The sequence below is a fragment of the Leptopilina heterotoma genome, unplaced genomic scaffold (genome assembly GCF_015476425.1).
Source record: "Leptopilina heterotoma isolate Lh14 unplaced genomic scaffold, ASM1547642v1 Lhet_15, whole genome shotgun sequence".
Classification (NCBI taxonomy): Eukaryota; Metazoa; Arthropoda; class Insecta; order Hymenoptera; family Figitidae; genus Leptopilina; species Leptopilina heterotoma.
The window spans coordinates 3,918,835-3,931,628 of NW_025110867.1; the positions used below are offsets into that span (position 1 = coordinate 3,918,835).

A 12,794-nucleotide genomic window follows, 5' to 3' on the forward strand; every position below is an offset into this window, starting at 1 on the left:
ACAAAACTCAATTTTAGAATTTATTAAATTCTAAAATTGAGTTTTGTACTTTCAGTAATATTTCTATTTTAAAAATAATTTTACAATTAAAAATTCAAGAGAAAAAATAGACAATAAAAGAAGAATTCTAATTGAAAATATTTTTTTTATTTGTAAACGGGAAAGAAGAAAACAATAAACATTGTGAAAAATGTTCTCTTATTATTTAAAGCGATTAATATAACGTAATGTGAATATTTTTACAATATTTTACAGACATAATTGATTTTACACAAATTTGGGGTGAAAAAAAGATCGAAAATCTTAATTTTTCTCGTTTTATACTCAGAGTATAAAATTAATATAATCGCTATAATCTTATTATTATTATTAACATAATAATTAATTTTTAAGTTATATTAGAAAGTGGGGGAAAAAGAAAAGAAGATAATTTATAGAAATTAATCTTAATCGAGGGCATTTAAACTATGAATAGAATAAAATTAAATTAGATCGGCGACATTCATTGGCATTTCATCAATTTGCGTTGAATAATATTGTTCGATGTCTCTTAAAATTCGAATATCATCGGTTTTCACGAAATTTATTGAAACACCTTTCCTGCCGAAACGTCCGGAACGACCGATACGATGAATGTATAATTCACGATTATTTGGAAGATCGTAATTGATAACGAGCGAAACTTGTTGTACGTCTATTCCTCGTGCCCAAACATCGGTGGTGATCAAAACTCGGCTGCAAAAGAGAAAAACAGAATGTGAAAACGAAAATTTCATAAATTTTTATCCCTAATATTAAACTACTAGTTAATGGAATTTTATAAATTAAAAAATTTTATATTTTCAAGAATAAACATCAATTTTTGAATGATTACAGATTTAAAATTTAAAACATTTACTTACTAAGTACATAATATTAAATATTCTTGTTTATTTTTATTGAAAATTTTTAATAAAATTTCACGCAAGAATTTCATTATATTTATTTTCATAAATAATAAAATTTCTCGCAATAATATCATTATTTTCATAATTAATAAAATTTCTAGCCAGAATTTTGTTATTTTTATAAATAATAAAATGTTTCGGAGGAATTCAATTATTTTCAATACAATTTTAATTAAATTTCTCCAAAGAATACAATTACTTAAAAAAAATATTAATTAAATTCAATTATTTTCAACAATTTTGATGAAATCTTTTTTTAAAAAATCATTATTTTCAAAAATTTTAATAAAATTCCTTCAAAAAATATAATTATTTTTAAAAATTCAGATAAAATTCTTCGAAACAATTTAATTAATTTTATGAATTGTAAAATCCTCGGCAATAATTCAATTATTTTCATAAATAGGAAAATTCTTCGCAAGAATGAAAATATTTTCATAAATAAGAAAATTCTTCGCAAGAATGAAAATATTTTTATAAATAAGAAAATTTTACAAAAGGAATTCAATTATTTTCAATACAATTTTAATAAAATTTCTCGAAAAATACAATTATTTTTAGACATATTATTTAAATTCAATAATTTTCAAGATAAAAGAATTTTAATAAAAATTCAATTATTTTCAACAATTCTGATAGAAAATTCTTCGAAATAATTCAATTATTTTTATAAATTGTAAAATTTTTTGGCAAGAATTTTAATAAATTTTTTTAATAAAATTTCTATGGAAAAATTCAATAATTTATATTTAAAATAATTTTAATAAAATTTCTATAACAGGTTTAATTATTTTTTTTAAATTATAATAAAATTTTTCTAAACAATTCAATTGTTCTCAAAAGTTTTTAATAAAATTCTTTGTAAATTTCAATTATTTTCAAAAATAATAATATTCTTTGTAAATTTCAATTATTTTAAAAAATAATAAAATTTATTGTTCTTAGAAATTCAATTATTTTTTTGAAAATTGATAAATTCTTTCTTTAATTCTTCATAATTATTTAATTATTTTCTTAAATAATAAAATTTTTTAATTATTCAATTATTTTTTAAAAAATTGATAAATTCTTTTTTTAATTCTTCACAATTATTCAATTATTTTTCAAAAGAAAAAAGAATGTAAGAATCTTAAATAAATAAATAAATAAATAATAAAATTGTTCACAAGAATTCAATTATTTACAAAGAATTAAACAAAATTCTTTTCAAGAATTCAATTATTTTCATGAACAATAAAACTCTTCTTAGAAATTCAATTATTTTTCAAAAAATTCATAAATTCTTTCTTTAATTCTTCACAGTTCTTCAATTATTTTTCCAATGAAAAAAGAATGTAAGAATCTTAATTCAATTATTTAAAAAGAATTTTAATAAAAATCTTTCCAAGAATTAAATTATTTTCGATACAATTTTAAATACATTTTCTCGAAAGAATTCAATTATTTGAAAAAATGTTGATAAAATTCTTGAAATGAATTCAATTCTATTCAAATTTTTTTATAAATACTTAACAAAAATTCAATGATTTTCAGTAAATCAAAAATTTAATTATTTCTGAATATAATTGAATTCTTGAATAGAATTTTAATAAATTTTTTTAAAATAAATTGAATCCCTGTGAAAAAATTTATTATTTCTGCAAATAAATGAATTTTTACAAAATTTTAAAAAATAAGTGCTATTTTGAGAAGAATTTTATGAAAATTGTATTTAAAATAATTTAATTAATGGGAAAAATTTACTATTTATTGATGCAATTGAATTCTTACGCAAAATTTAAAAATAATAAAATTTTCCCTGGAATTCAAGTAAAATTGTATTTAAAATAATTAAATTCCAGCAAAAATTTTATTATTTATGAAAATAATTGAATTCTTGAATATTAAATTTTATAGAAAAGTTTTTAAAATAATTCAATTTTCTCGGAGAATTTTTATAAGATTTTTAAAAATAATTGAAATTTTCGAAGAAATGAATTTTAAAAATGGAATTGAAAATAATTGAAATTCGGATAAGAATTTTATTGTTTATATGAAAAATAATTGAATTTTCTTACGAAGATTTTTATTATTTATAAATTGACTATTTACAAAGAATTTGATTACAATTATTAAAAATAATTGAATTCTTCATAAAATTCAATTACTTTCAAAATTTTCAGTGAAAATTATTAAAACTGCATCAAGAAAATTATTTTTACAGTAATTTTTTTAGAAAATATTTGGACTCTTTTTAAATTTTTATTTTTCTCCAAAATTGTTCGATTTTAAAATTCATCCGTAATTTTGTAGAAAATATGTTTTTGTATCCAATGCAATTTTTTTATGGATATAAAAATATATTATTAATTATTAATTTATATTTTATCTACATCTTTTTTTTCTTTTTGAAAAATGGATTTTTATCAGCTTTTGAAAACTTAGTCGTCATTTAAAAATCTGTCTTTTTGCAAAATTTGAATGAGAAGGAAATATTTTTTATCAAAATACCTTTGTCCAGATCGGAATTCCTTCATGATATTGTCCCTCTCTTTTTGCGGCATATCTCCGTGCATTGAGCAAACAGTGAAATTTGCTTCTCGCATTTTTTCCGTGAGCCAATCAACCTTACGTTTAGTATTACAGAAAATAACTGCTTGTGTTATAGTCAATGTATCATAAAGATCGCAGAGTGTGTCAAATTTCCATTCCTCACGTTCCACAGCAACGAAAAATTGTTTAATTCCTTCAAGTGTCAATTCATCACTGAAAATAATAAATTAAAATCTCAATTTTTTTGTATTTTTAAAATTTTTATTTTACTCTTTATATATTAAGTTATAAATTTTATTTTATTAATTAATTAATAATTATCTTATAAGCACTTTGAAAAGTTATATAATTACCGTTTAACGAGAATTCGAATAGGATCAGTCATAAATTTTGAAGTCATTTCTAAAATTTCATGGGGTAATGTGGCAGAAACGAGGACAACTTGTGTCGCCGGTGGTAAATAACGATAGACATCGTAGATCTGCTCCTTGAATCCTTTGTTCAACATTTCATCGGATTCGTCAAGAACGAGCATTTTAATTGCTCTGGTTCTTAGCACTCGTCTTTTAATCATATCTGAAAAAAGAAAATTTGTAATTCTCATCACCAGAAAATAAATCAAAATTTTAAATAAAAATATTAGAAGATGATCCATTGAGTACAAGCCAACGGAGATAAAAAGATTTTTTTTTTTTGTAAACCTGTTTACAAAATTTTAACTCGAACTCCACGTCTTTTAAACTTAAAGAATAAAAAAATATTCACAAAGTAGCAGAAGATCTATTTTTAAAAAAAAATTTTTTTTTTATTTGCTTGAAGAATATTGAAAGGTGAAAAGAATCTTTACCAAAAACTCTTCCGGGTGTTCCGGAAACAACGTGTTGTCCATAATCGAGTCTTCTGATATCTTCGCCGAGATTAGTTCCACCAATGCAAACGTGACATTGAACGCTCATAAAATTACCAAGAGCGAGAACAACTTTTTGAATTTGTGTAGCGAGTTCACGTGTTGGCGACAGGACAAGAACTTGAGTTTCACGTACTTGAATATCGAGCGATTGTAAAATTCCTATTGAAAATGTCGCCGTTTTACCAGTTCCCGATTGTGCCTGAGCAATTACATCTCTACCCTTCATAATTGGCTTTATTGCTCTCTGCTGAATTGCCGAAGGTTTCTCAAAACCTGGAAAAGTGGAAATTTATTGCAAAATTAAATTTTTTTTATCAATTTCCATTTTTTCATTTTCTAAATTAAATATTAAAAAATTTTATATTCTTATTTTGAATGTTTTTATTTTTAAATATAAAGTTATAAGTTTAAGTATAAAGTTTCTTATCTAAATATATTTAAATATATAAAGTTTTAAGTTTATAAGTGTAAGGTTTTTAATTTAAATAACTATAGTTTTAAGTTTAAGTACCTATAAAATTTGTAATCTAAATATAAACTTGAGTTTAAATAGAAAATTTTAAGCTTAAGTATAAAGTTTTCAATTTAAATATAAAGTTTAAAGTTTAAGTAGAAAGTTTTTAATTTAAGTAATTATAAAGTTTTAAGCTTAAATACAAATTTTTAAGTTTAAGTATAAAGTTTTTAATTTAAATATAAAGCTTCAAGTTTAAATATAAAATTTTAATTTAAGTAATTATAAAGTTTTTAATTTAAATATAAAGTTTAAAGTTTAAGTAGAAAGTTTTAAATCTTACTATAAACTTTTAAATTTAAATATAAAATTTAAAGTTTAAGTTTAAGTCTTTAATTAAATATGATGTTTCAAGATTAAATATAAAATTTTAAATTTAAATATAAAGTTTTAAGTATAAGTATAAAATTTTTAATCTAAATATAAACTTTTAAGTTTAAATAGAAATTTTTAAGTTTAAGTATAAAGTTTTTAATTTAAACATAAATTTTTAAGTTTAAATACAAAGTTTTAAGTTTAAATATGAAGTCTTTAATTTAAATATAAATTTTTAAATTAAAATATGGAGTTTTAAGTAAAATATTAAATTTCAAGTAAAATAAAAATATATAATCTTAAATTAAATGAAAACAAAAATTTGAATCAAATTAATACATTTTAAATTAAATTGAAATAATTTCTGCTTTCTGTCAAAAGCGTTTTTAATTATTTTGCACCAAAAAAAGGCCTTATTTTTATTGCAAAATAAATTAAAATGTACCGTTTTTAATTAAATTTAAACAAAAAATTACAAATTTCAAATTTCATTCGTGATTATTTAATTCGTTTCATAGTTTTTTTCAATTGAATATTTCATACATTCCATTATAAATTATATACGCATTTATGAACCAAAAGAATTACCTTCAATAAAATAAAATGAATGAATAAAATGTGCAGTCGAAATGTGAGGTTATGTCACACAAATTGAGGAGCTGTATCGAAGAACTCGCTCGACGCTCGAAAAAAGGGGATAATACCAGTCAGGTAGCAGTGAGGACCTCTGGGTCGTTCACTGCTACCTGACTGGTATTATCCCTTTTGTTCGAGCGTCGAGCGAGTTCTTCGATACAGCTCCTCAATTGCGCGTAAAAATAAATAAAAATTCCCGCATACTTTCCGATGAAATAAAAAAAAGAATTGGTCAAATTTTACATCAATTTTTCGTTAAATCTTACAATTTACTTTCATTTAAAGAAAAAATATTACCATAAGCGTAAATTCCTCGGAGAAGTTCATCTCGTAGGCCCATGTTGTCAAAAGTTGGAACAACCTCGACATCTTCGGATGTTTCGAATTCAACATTTGAAAGATCCTCTGTGGGAAGTCGACGACCTTTTGATTCTGACATTATTCTCGTTTTTAATTTTCGCCAGAATATGATATTTTGGAAATAAAAACAGCAATTAAACTTTTTCCAAATGCAAAATCGGAGACGCCAGCAGCACACAAACACAATTGGTGACACACTCGCCGCCGTGTGAGTAGGAAAGTCGATAACAAACGAAAATAGTCGGAAATGAACGAAAGTGAACGAAAGGTAAAAACCATGATCCAAGTAACAAGGTCTCGCCAAAGTCGGGCTCAATTTTAACTCGGTTCGCGCACCATAAAAAAGCCGACCAATCATAGCGATTACCTGAAGCGACGACCATATTGAAGCGCTAAATTTTGAATCAAATACAGAAACAAATTTAAAGAACATAAAGAATAATAAATTAAAAGTAAAATAATTCTTTATTAAATATTAATATTTTTTATTAAATACTTATTATTAACTTGATACATAACATTCACATATATTGGTTGCTTGGAATCTTGAAAATCAAATTACTATTTATTGCAATATTTATTATTATTATTAATAACTTTATATTTATTAATATTAACAATAATTAAAAATAATAATTATTATTAAAAATAAAATAACATTCATAATAATTTATTAATATTAATTACTATTTATTGTAATATTTATTATTATTATTATCAATAATTTTATACGTATTAATATTAATAATAACAATTAATAATATTTATTATTAAAAATAAAAATATATTAATAACAATAACAATCTTATTTTCTGGATTTGAAACACATTTAAAAATACGCGGCTAGACTTTCAATATGGTCGTCACTTCGTCCGCATTCTGATTGGTGCTTGGTTCCACGTTTTTTTTGCCTGCGCGTGGCGAGACCTTGTTACTTGGATCATGGTAAAAACTCTCCAAGCATTATTGTTCGGAATTGTTCGGAGACTTTAATGTCAAAATCAAAACAAATCAAAAAACGGAGTATTTGGTTATGTTTCAATATAATTTAATTATTAATTAAAGAAACTATATTTAAATCTGTCAACATGATTTCAGGAATTCTATCCTCTCTCTCAAGGTGAGTGACATTTTTTTCTTTAATAATAATTAGTGTACGTTATATTTTTCAAAAATAATTCATTTCGTAACATAACCTATAAAAAGTCGAATTTAACTTTCCTCTTCATTTTTCTTTTAAATTAGAAGAAATAATAATAAATTTTACAATTATGTTAATAAAAAAATAAATTATACAAATATACAAAATATATTTTATTGTAGAAAATATTATTTTCTCTATTTAGAGTCGAAAACAAATTCTTTTTGCTAGTGTGCAAATCTTTAGGAATAGTTTTTGAATTTAGAATTAAAAAATTTGGAATTTATATTAAAATACTTGAAAATAATTGATTTTATATTAAACTACTTGAAAATAATTGATTTTATATTAAAATACTTGAAAATAATTGAATTTATATTAAAATTCTTGAAAATAATTTAATTTAATTAATAATTTTCAGATTATCTATTGGCAATGTACAAGGAACCGGAAGAACTTTTACGACAAATACACTTCCTCTTTATTTCAATGCAACACAAATACTTTGGTAAAGGATATTGAGTTTTTTTTAATTTTCCCATTTTTTTAAATAATTACAATAAATAATATTTTTATTGATTACATGAAAAATTTTTTTTATATATTTCTTACGTATTTATTTATTTTTTCTGTAATAATGGTTTGTTTATTAAGATGAACAATAATTTTTGCAGTGGTGAACCACTAAAGAAGAAGAAGAGAATTGATCCAGCCATTTTAAAGCGAAGGTTTGAGAGAAAAACACGGAAATTGCAAAAAGAAATTCGTCGATTGGAGAGAGTGAAAAAAACTCCAAAACCTATTCTAGAATTACAAGTGCCAAGAGAAATTTTTACGGAGAAAAAGTATGATCTATTTATATATATATATAGAAAATAAAACAAAAATATTATATATTGAATCTCTTGTAAATGAACATCAATCTGACTCATTCTTTTGATTTTGATAATTAGAATTTCAGACATAAAACAAAATTATACAAATAATTTTAATTTCAGAAATATTACACATTAAATGCAATAATTTTATATTTCATATACAATAATATTATTTATTTACAACTTTATTTGATTCTAAGTTACAATGTAATAAAGAAAACTTTTTTTTTCAATTTAGATTGAGGATAAGAAATTTACCGAAAATCAAGGAGGAAGTTACAGCTGAAAGAAAAGAAATAAAGGACAAGTGGGCTCATTATAAATTATTAGAATATAGAAAAGATATGGACACTATCCAAAGTATTCTATATTCTCAAGAGAAAGCATTGAATGCCCTTCGTGAGGAATCCGAAGAATTATATCAAGAGGCTATTCAGGTGATAAAAATAAAACCAAATAATTTTATTTAAAAAAATAAAAATTTTTACAAAATTCTACGCAAACATTTAATTATTTTCATAAATAATAAAAGTCATCGCAGAATTTCAATTATTTTGAATACAACAATTCAAATTCTGCGATGACTTTTATTATTTACGAAAATAATTAAATCCCTGTAAAAATTTTATACTATTTATGAAAATAATTGAATTGTTGCGAAAAAATTTATAAAAAATTTGCAAATCATTGAATTTATGAAAAGAATTTTGTCAAAAAATTTGATAATAATTTAATTTCTTCGAAGAATTTTATTATTTATAGAAATAATTGAATTTTTGGGAAAATTTTATTAAAATTTTTGAAAATTCTAATTTAATTCTTTTGAAGAATATCTTTGAATTTTTTTAAAATAATTGAGTTTCTTTAATAATTTTAATTGAAAATTTTCAAAAGTAATTGGATTTTATATGAACAATTTCTTTCAAGTTTTTACAATAATCGTGTTTCTTAATAATTGAAATTAAACATTTAATTCTTGAATTTTATTTAAATTTTTAGAAAATAATTGAATTCTTTCGAAAAATTTCTTTAATTTATTGAATACAATCGAATTTTTTTAATGATTGTATTGAAAATAATTGAATTCCTAAAAAAAATTTTATTATTTTTGAAAAATAATTGAATTCTTACGGATGAATATTACTACTTATAAAAATAATTGAATTGTTTCGAAAGATTTATTAACATTTTAGAAAATAATTGAATTATTTCGAAAAATTTTATTAAAAACTTTTTTATAAATTGTATTCTTTCATGAAATGTTATTAAAATTGTATTCGAAATAATTGAATTGTTGGGTAGAATTTTATTAAAATTTTTGAAAATAATTGAATTTCGGAGAAGAATTTAATATTATTTCTAAAGATAATTGAAATTTTGATGAGAATTTTTAAAAATTTTTTACCATAATTGAATTTTTGCAAAGAATTTTATTACTTTTGAAAATAATTGAATTTTTGCAATTATTTGGAACTTTTCAAAAATTCTTCAAATTATATCGTTAAATTTACGAACTTTTATTGCTTTTTCAATCGAATTACGGACTTTACGGACCTTTTTTTTTAAAAAAAACGGACTTTTACGGGATTTACGGACCTAGTTCGAGTCCTGTAATAATCGAAATTTCCTAAAATTTAATTGTAAACAAAATATGTATTCGAAAATTTTCAAACAACTTTTTAAAAAATTATTAGAAATAATTGGTTTAAAGAAAAATCTCGGTCTTTCTTTAGGGTCAGGGAAGAAGTCAAAATTTTGTTTGGAAGTCAGGGAAAAGTCAGAAAAAAAAACAAAATTATATTTTTATGGCGACCCTGCAATAGTAATAATAAATAAAATAATTAATAATAATAAGAATAATAACAGTTTAATATAAGCCTAATTTTATTTAATTTTTAATTTAATTTTAAAATGTAAATTTAACAGAATTTTATAATAGATATTTTTTCTCTTTTTTTACATTAGTTGGATCCTGTTTGTTTGCCGTACAAAATATCAGGAGCAACAGTAACGCCAGCCATTGTGGACTACGACATACCAGATGGAGATTACACTGATATTACAAAAAAATACGAAGGAGAGTAATTAAAAATATGTTAATGTGATTTTATAGCTCAAGAAATAAATTGTTTTTTTCTCCATTCTTTTGTTAAAGTAAAAATTATTGATTAATTTTTTTTTCATTTTCTTTATTTGCAGTAAAAAAACGTATTCTATATATACGTATGCATTTTTTTCTTATACAAAAATTACGTACACACATTCATTCGATACAATAATAATTTTTTTCATTTAAATCAGTAATGGACTTATATATAGACTATTTCACTAGAAAAAAACTTATAATAGTGAATTAGACAATATATGAAGCGATCCCTGATTTAAATTCAATAATTCAAGGAAAGGAGGATATACATATTGTTTAAGTACTGACTATTCAAAAAGGAAAAATGAATCTGAAACATGTAGTGTCACGTAGAAAAAAATTAAATACTGATTAAAATTTTCATATTTTTTTATTTTAAAAGTAAAAAAAGTTTGTTTTTTTTTCTTTCTGAAGAGAAATGTTTAAAAAAAACTGCTACATTTTAACGATTTTTTTCGTTTCCTAACAAAATAAAAGCCATTTCTCTTTTCTTTAAGTAACATAAATTTCTTTAATTTACATATATGAAACGTGAAATTAATTTCTCATAAAACGGTAGAAAAATGAAAATTTTAAACAGTTTACTATTAAAAACACATCCCAACTTATAAATTAAAATAATCTTTAACTATATTGGGACAATATTGGATAAAGCTATTTAATCGATTTAAAAAAAACATTCCGCCATATTGGATTCTCCATTTTCAAAAGTCTCGAAAATCTGACGTCAGATTCGTAATAAGCGACTTCAAAAAATCCTTATAGTAACAAGTTTTAACCGAATCGAAAGAAATGTAAAAGAAATGTCCGCCATTTTGAATATTGAAAAACTGACTTCCGATTCGTTATTAGAGACCCCGAGTAACAAACATTAACTAGATTAAATGAAATTTAAAAAAAGTGTCCGCCATATTGGATCCGCCATTTTCAGGGCTCAAACAAGGTCCGTAAATCCCGTAAAGGTCTGTAAATTTGCTTGAAGTCCGTAAAAATCAGTTTTTTTTTTAAAAAAGGTCCGTAAAGTCCGTAATTTGATTAAAAAGGACGAAAAGTTCGTAAATTGTACGATATAATTTGGAGAATTTTAGGAAAATTACAAATAATTGCAGAAATTCAATTATTTTCAAACGTAATAAAATTCTTCGCAGAAATTCAATTATGTTTACATTTTTTTTTATAAATTTCTTCGCAATAATTCAATTTTTTATAATTATAATAATAATTAAATATTAATATAATAATAATGAAATATTATTACAGAGATTCAATTATTTTCGTAAATACTAAAATTCTTTTTATGAATTTAATTATTTTCACAAATAATAAAACTCATCGCAGAATTTCAATTATTTTTAATACAATTTTAATCAAATTTCTCGAAAAATGTAATTATTCTTAGAAATTTTATTAAAATTCGTTAAAAGAATTCACTTATTTCAAAATTTGTTTGCATTTTTTTATGAGAATTCAATTTTGAAAAACATTCAATTATTCAATAAATTATTTATTTTTGTATTTAAATAAATTTCTAATTTCGTAACTTTCATCTGTCCATTGTCTTGTAATTTTTGTTCTCATCGTCTGTGGTCTTCGTCTTTTTATTTTAGGGACAAACATTTTGCTTGTTTTAAAATTCAATTGTGAAAAATTGTACTAATTGATTCCGGGCATGGAAACACATATTCTGTTGTCTTTTGTTAAAAACTTTTTACTCCTCTTTTCCAACATCACTTATCTCCTTTTTCTATTTTGTAACTTTGGTCTGTCGTTTGTCTTGTAATTTTTGTTCTCGTCGTCAGTTGTGTTCGTCGTTGTCGACGACATTCTTTCGGGTCAAACATTTTGCTTGTTTTAAAATTCAATTGTGAAAAATTGTACTAATCGATTACGGGCATGGAAACACATATTCTGTTGTCTTTTGTTAAAAACTTTTTACTCCTCTTTTCCAACATCACTTATCTCCTTTTTCTATTTTGTAACTTTGGTCTGTCGTTTGTCTTGTAATTTTTGTTCTCGTCGTCAGTTGTGTTCGTCGTTGTCGACGACATTCTTTCGGGTCAAACATTTTGCTTGTTTTAAAATTCAATTGTGAAAAATTGTACTAATCGATTACGGGCATGGAAACACATATTCTGTTGTCTTTTGATAAAAACGTTTTACTCCTCTTATTCCCACCCCATTTATCTCGTTTTTCCTATTTCGTAACTTTGGTCTGCCGTTTGTCTTGTAATTTTTGTTCTCGTCGTCAGTTGTGTTCGTCGTTGTCGACCACTTTCTTTCGGGTCAAATATTTTGCTTGTTTTAAAATTCAATTGTGAAAAATTGTACTGAGAATAATAATGGTAAGCGAATTTACCCTCATTTAAAGATAAAGTCGCTCACAACAAAACGGCTTATAAATAATTTTCTGCAACA

The 12,794-nt window shown here is 22.7% G+C and overlaps 2 protein-coding genes across 2 annotated transcripts; one reads left to right on the forward strand and one right to left on the reverse strand.

Moving 5' to 3' along the window:
* Positions 1-181: 181 nt before the first annotated feature.
* LOC122498455 (eukaryotic initiation factor 4A-III) lies at positions 182-6,436 on the reverse strand. Its single transcript, XM_043606180.1, has 5 exons — positions 6,152-6,436; positions 4,327-4,662; positions 3,833-4,055; positions 3,438-3,692; positions 182-735 (listed from the first exon to the last, which is right to left on the reverse strand). The coding sequence occupies exons 1-5, from the start codon at positions 6,291-6,293 to the stop codon at positions 483-485; spliced, it is 1,209 nt and encodes a 402-aa protein (XP_043462115.1). The 5' UTR covers positions 6,294-6,436; the 3' UTR covers positions 182-482.
* Positions 6,437-7,176: 740 nt separating this feature from the next.
* Positions 7,177-10,376, forward strand: LOC122498456 (39S ribosomal protein L40, mitochondrial). The gene is made up of 5 exons (XM_043606181.1): positions 7,177-7,334; positions 7,777-7,863; positions 8,030-8,200; positions 8,472-8,670; positions 10,199-10,376. The coding sequence occupies exons 1-5, from the start codon at positions 7,303-7,305 to the stop codon at positions 10,316-10,318; spliced, it is 609 nt and encodes a 202-aa protein (XP_043462116.1). The 5' UTR covers positions 7,177-7,302; the 3' UTR covers positions 10,319-10,376.
* The last annotated feature ends 2,418 nt before the right edge of the window (positions 10,377-12,794 follow it).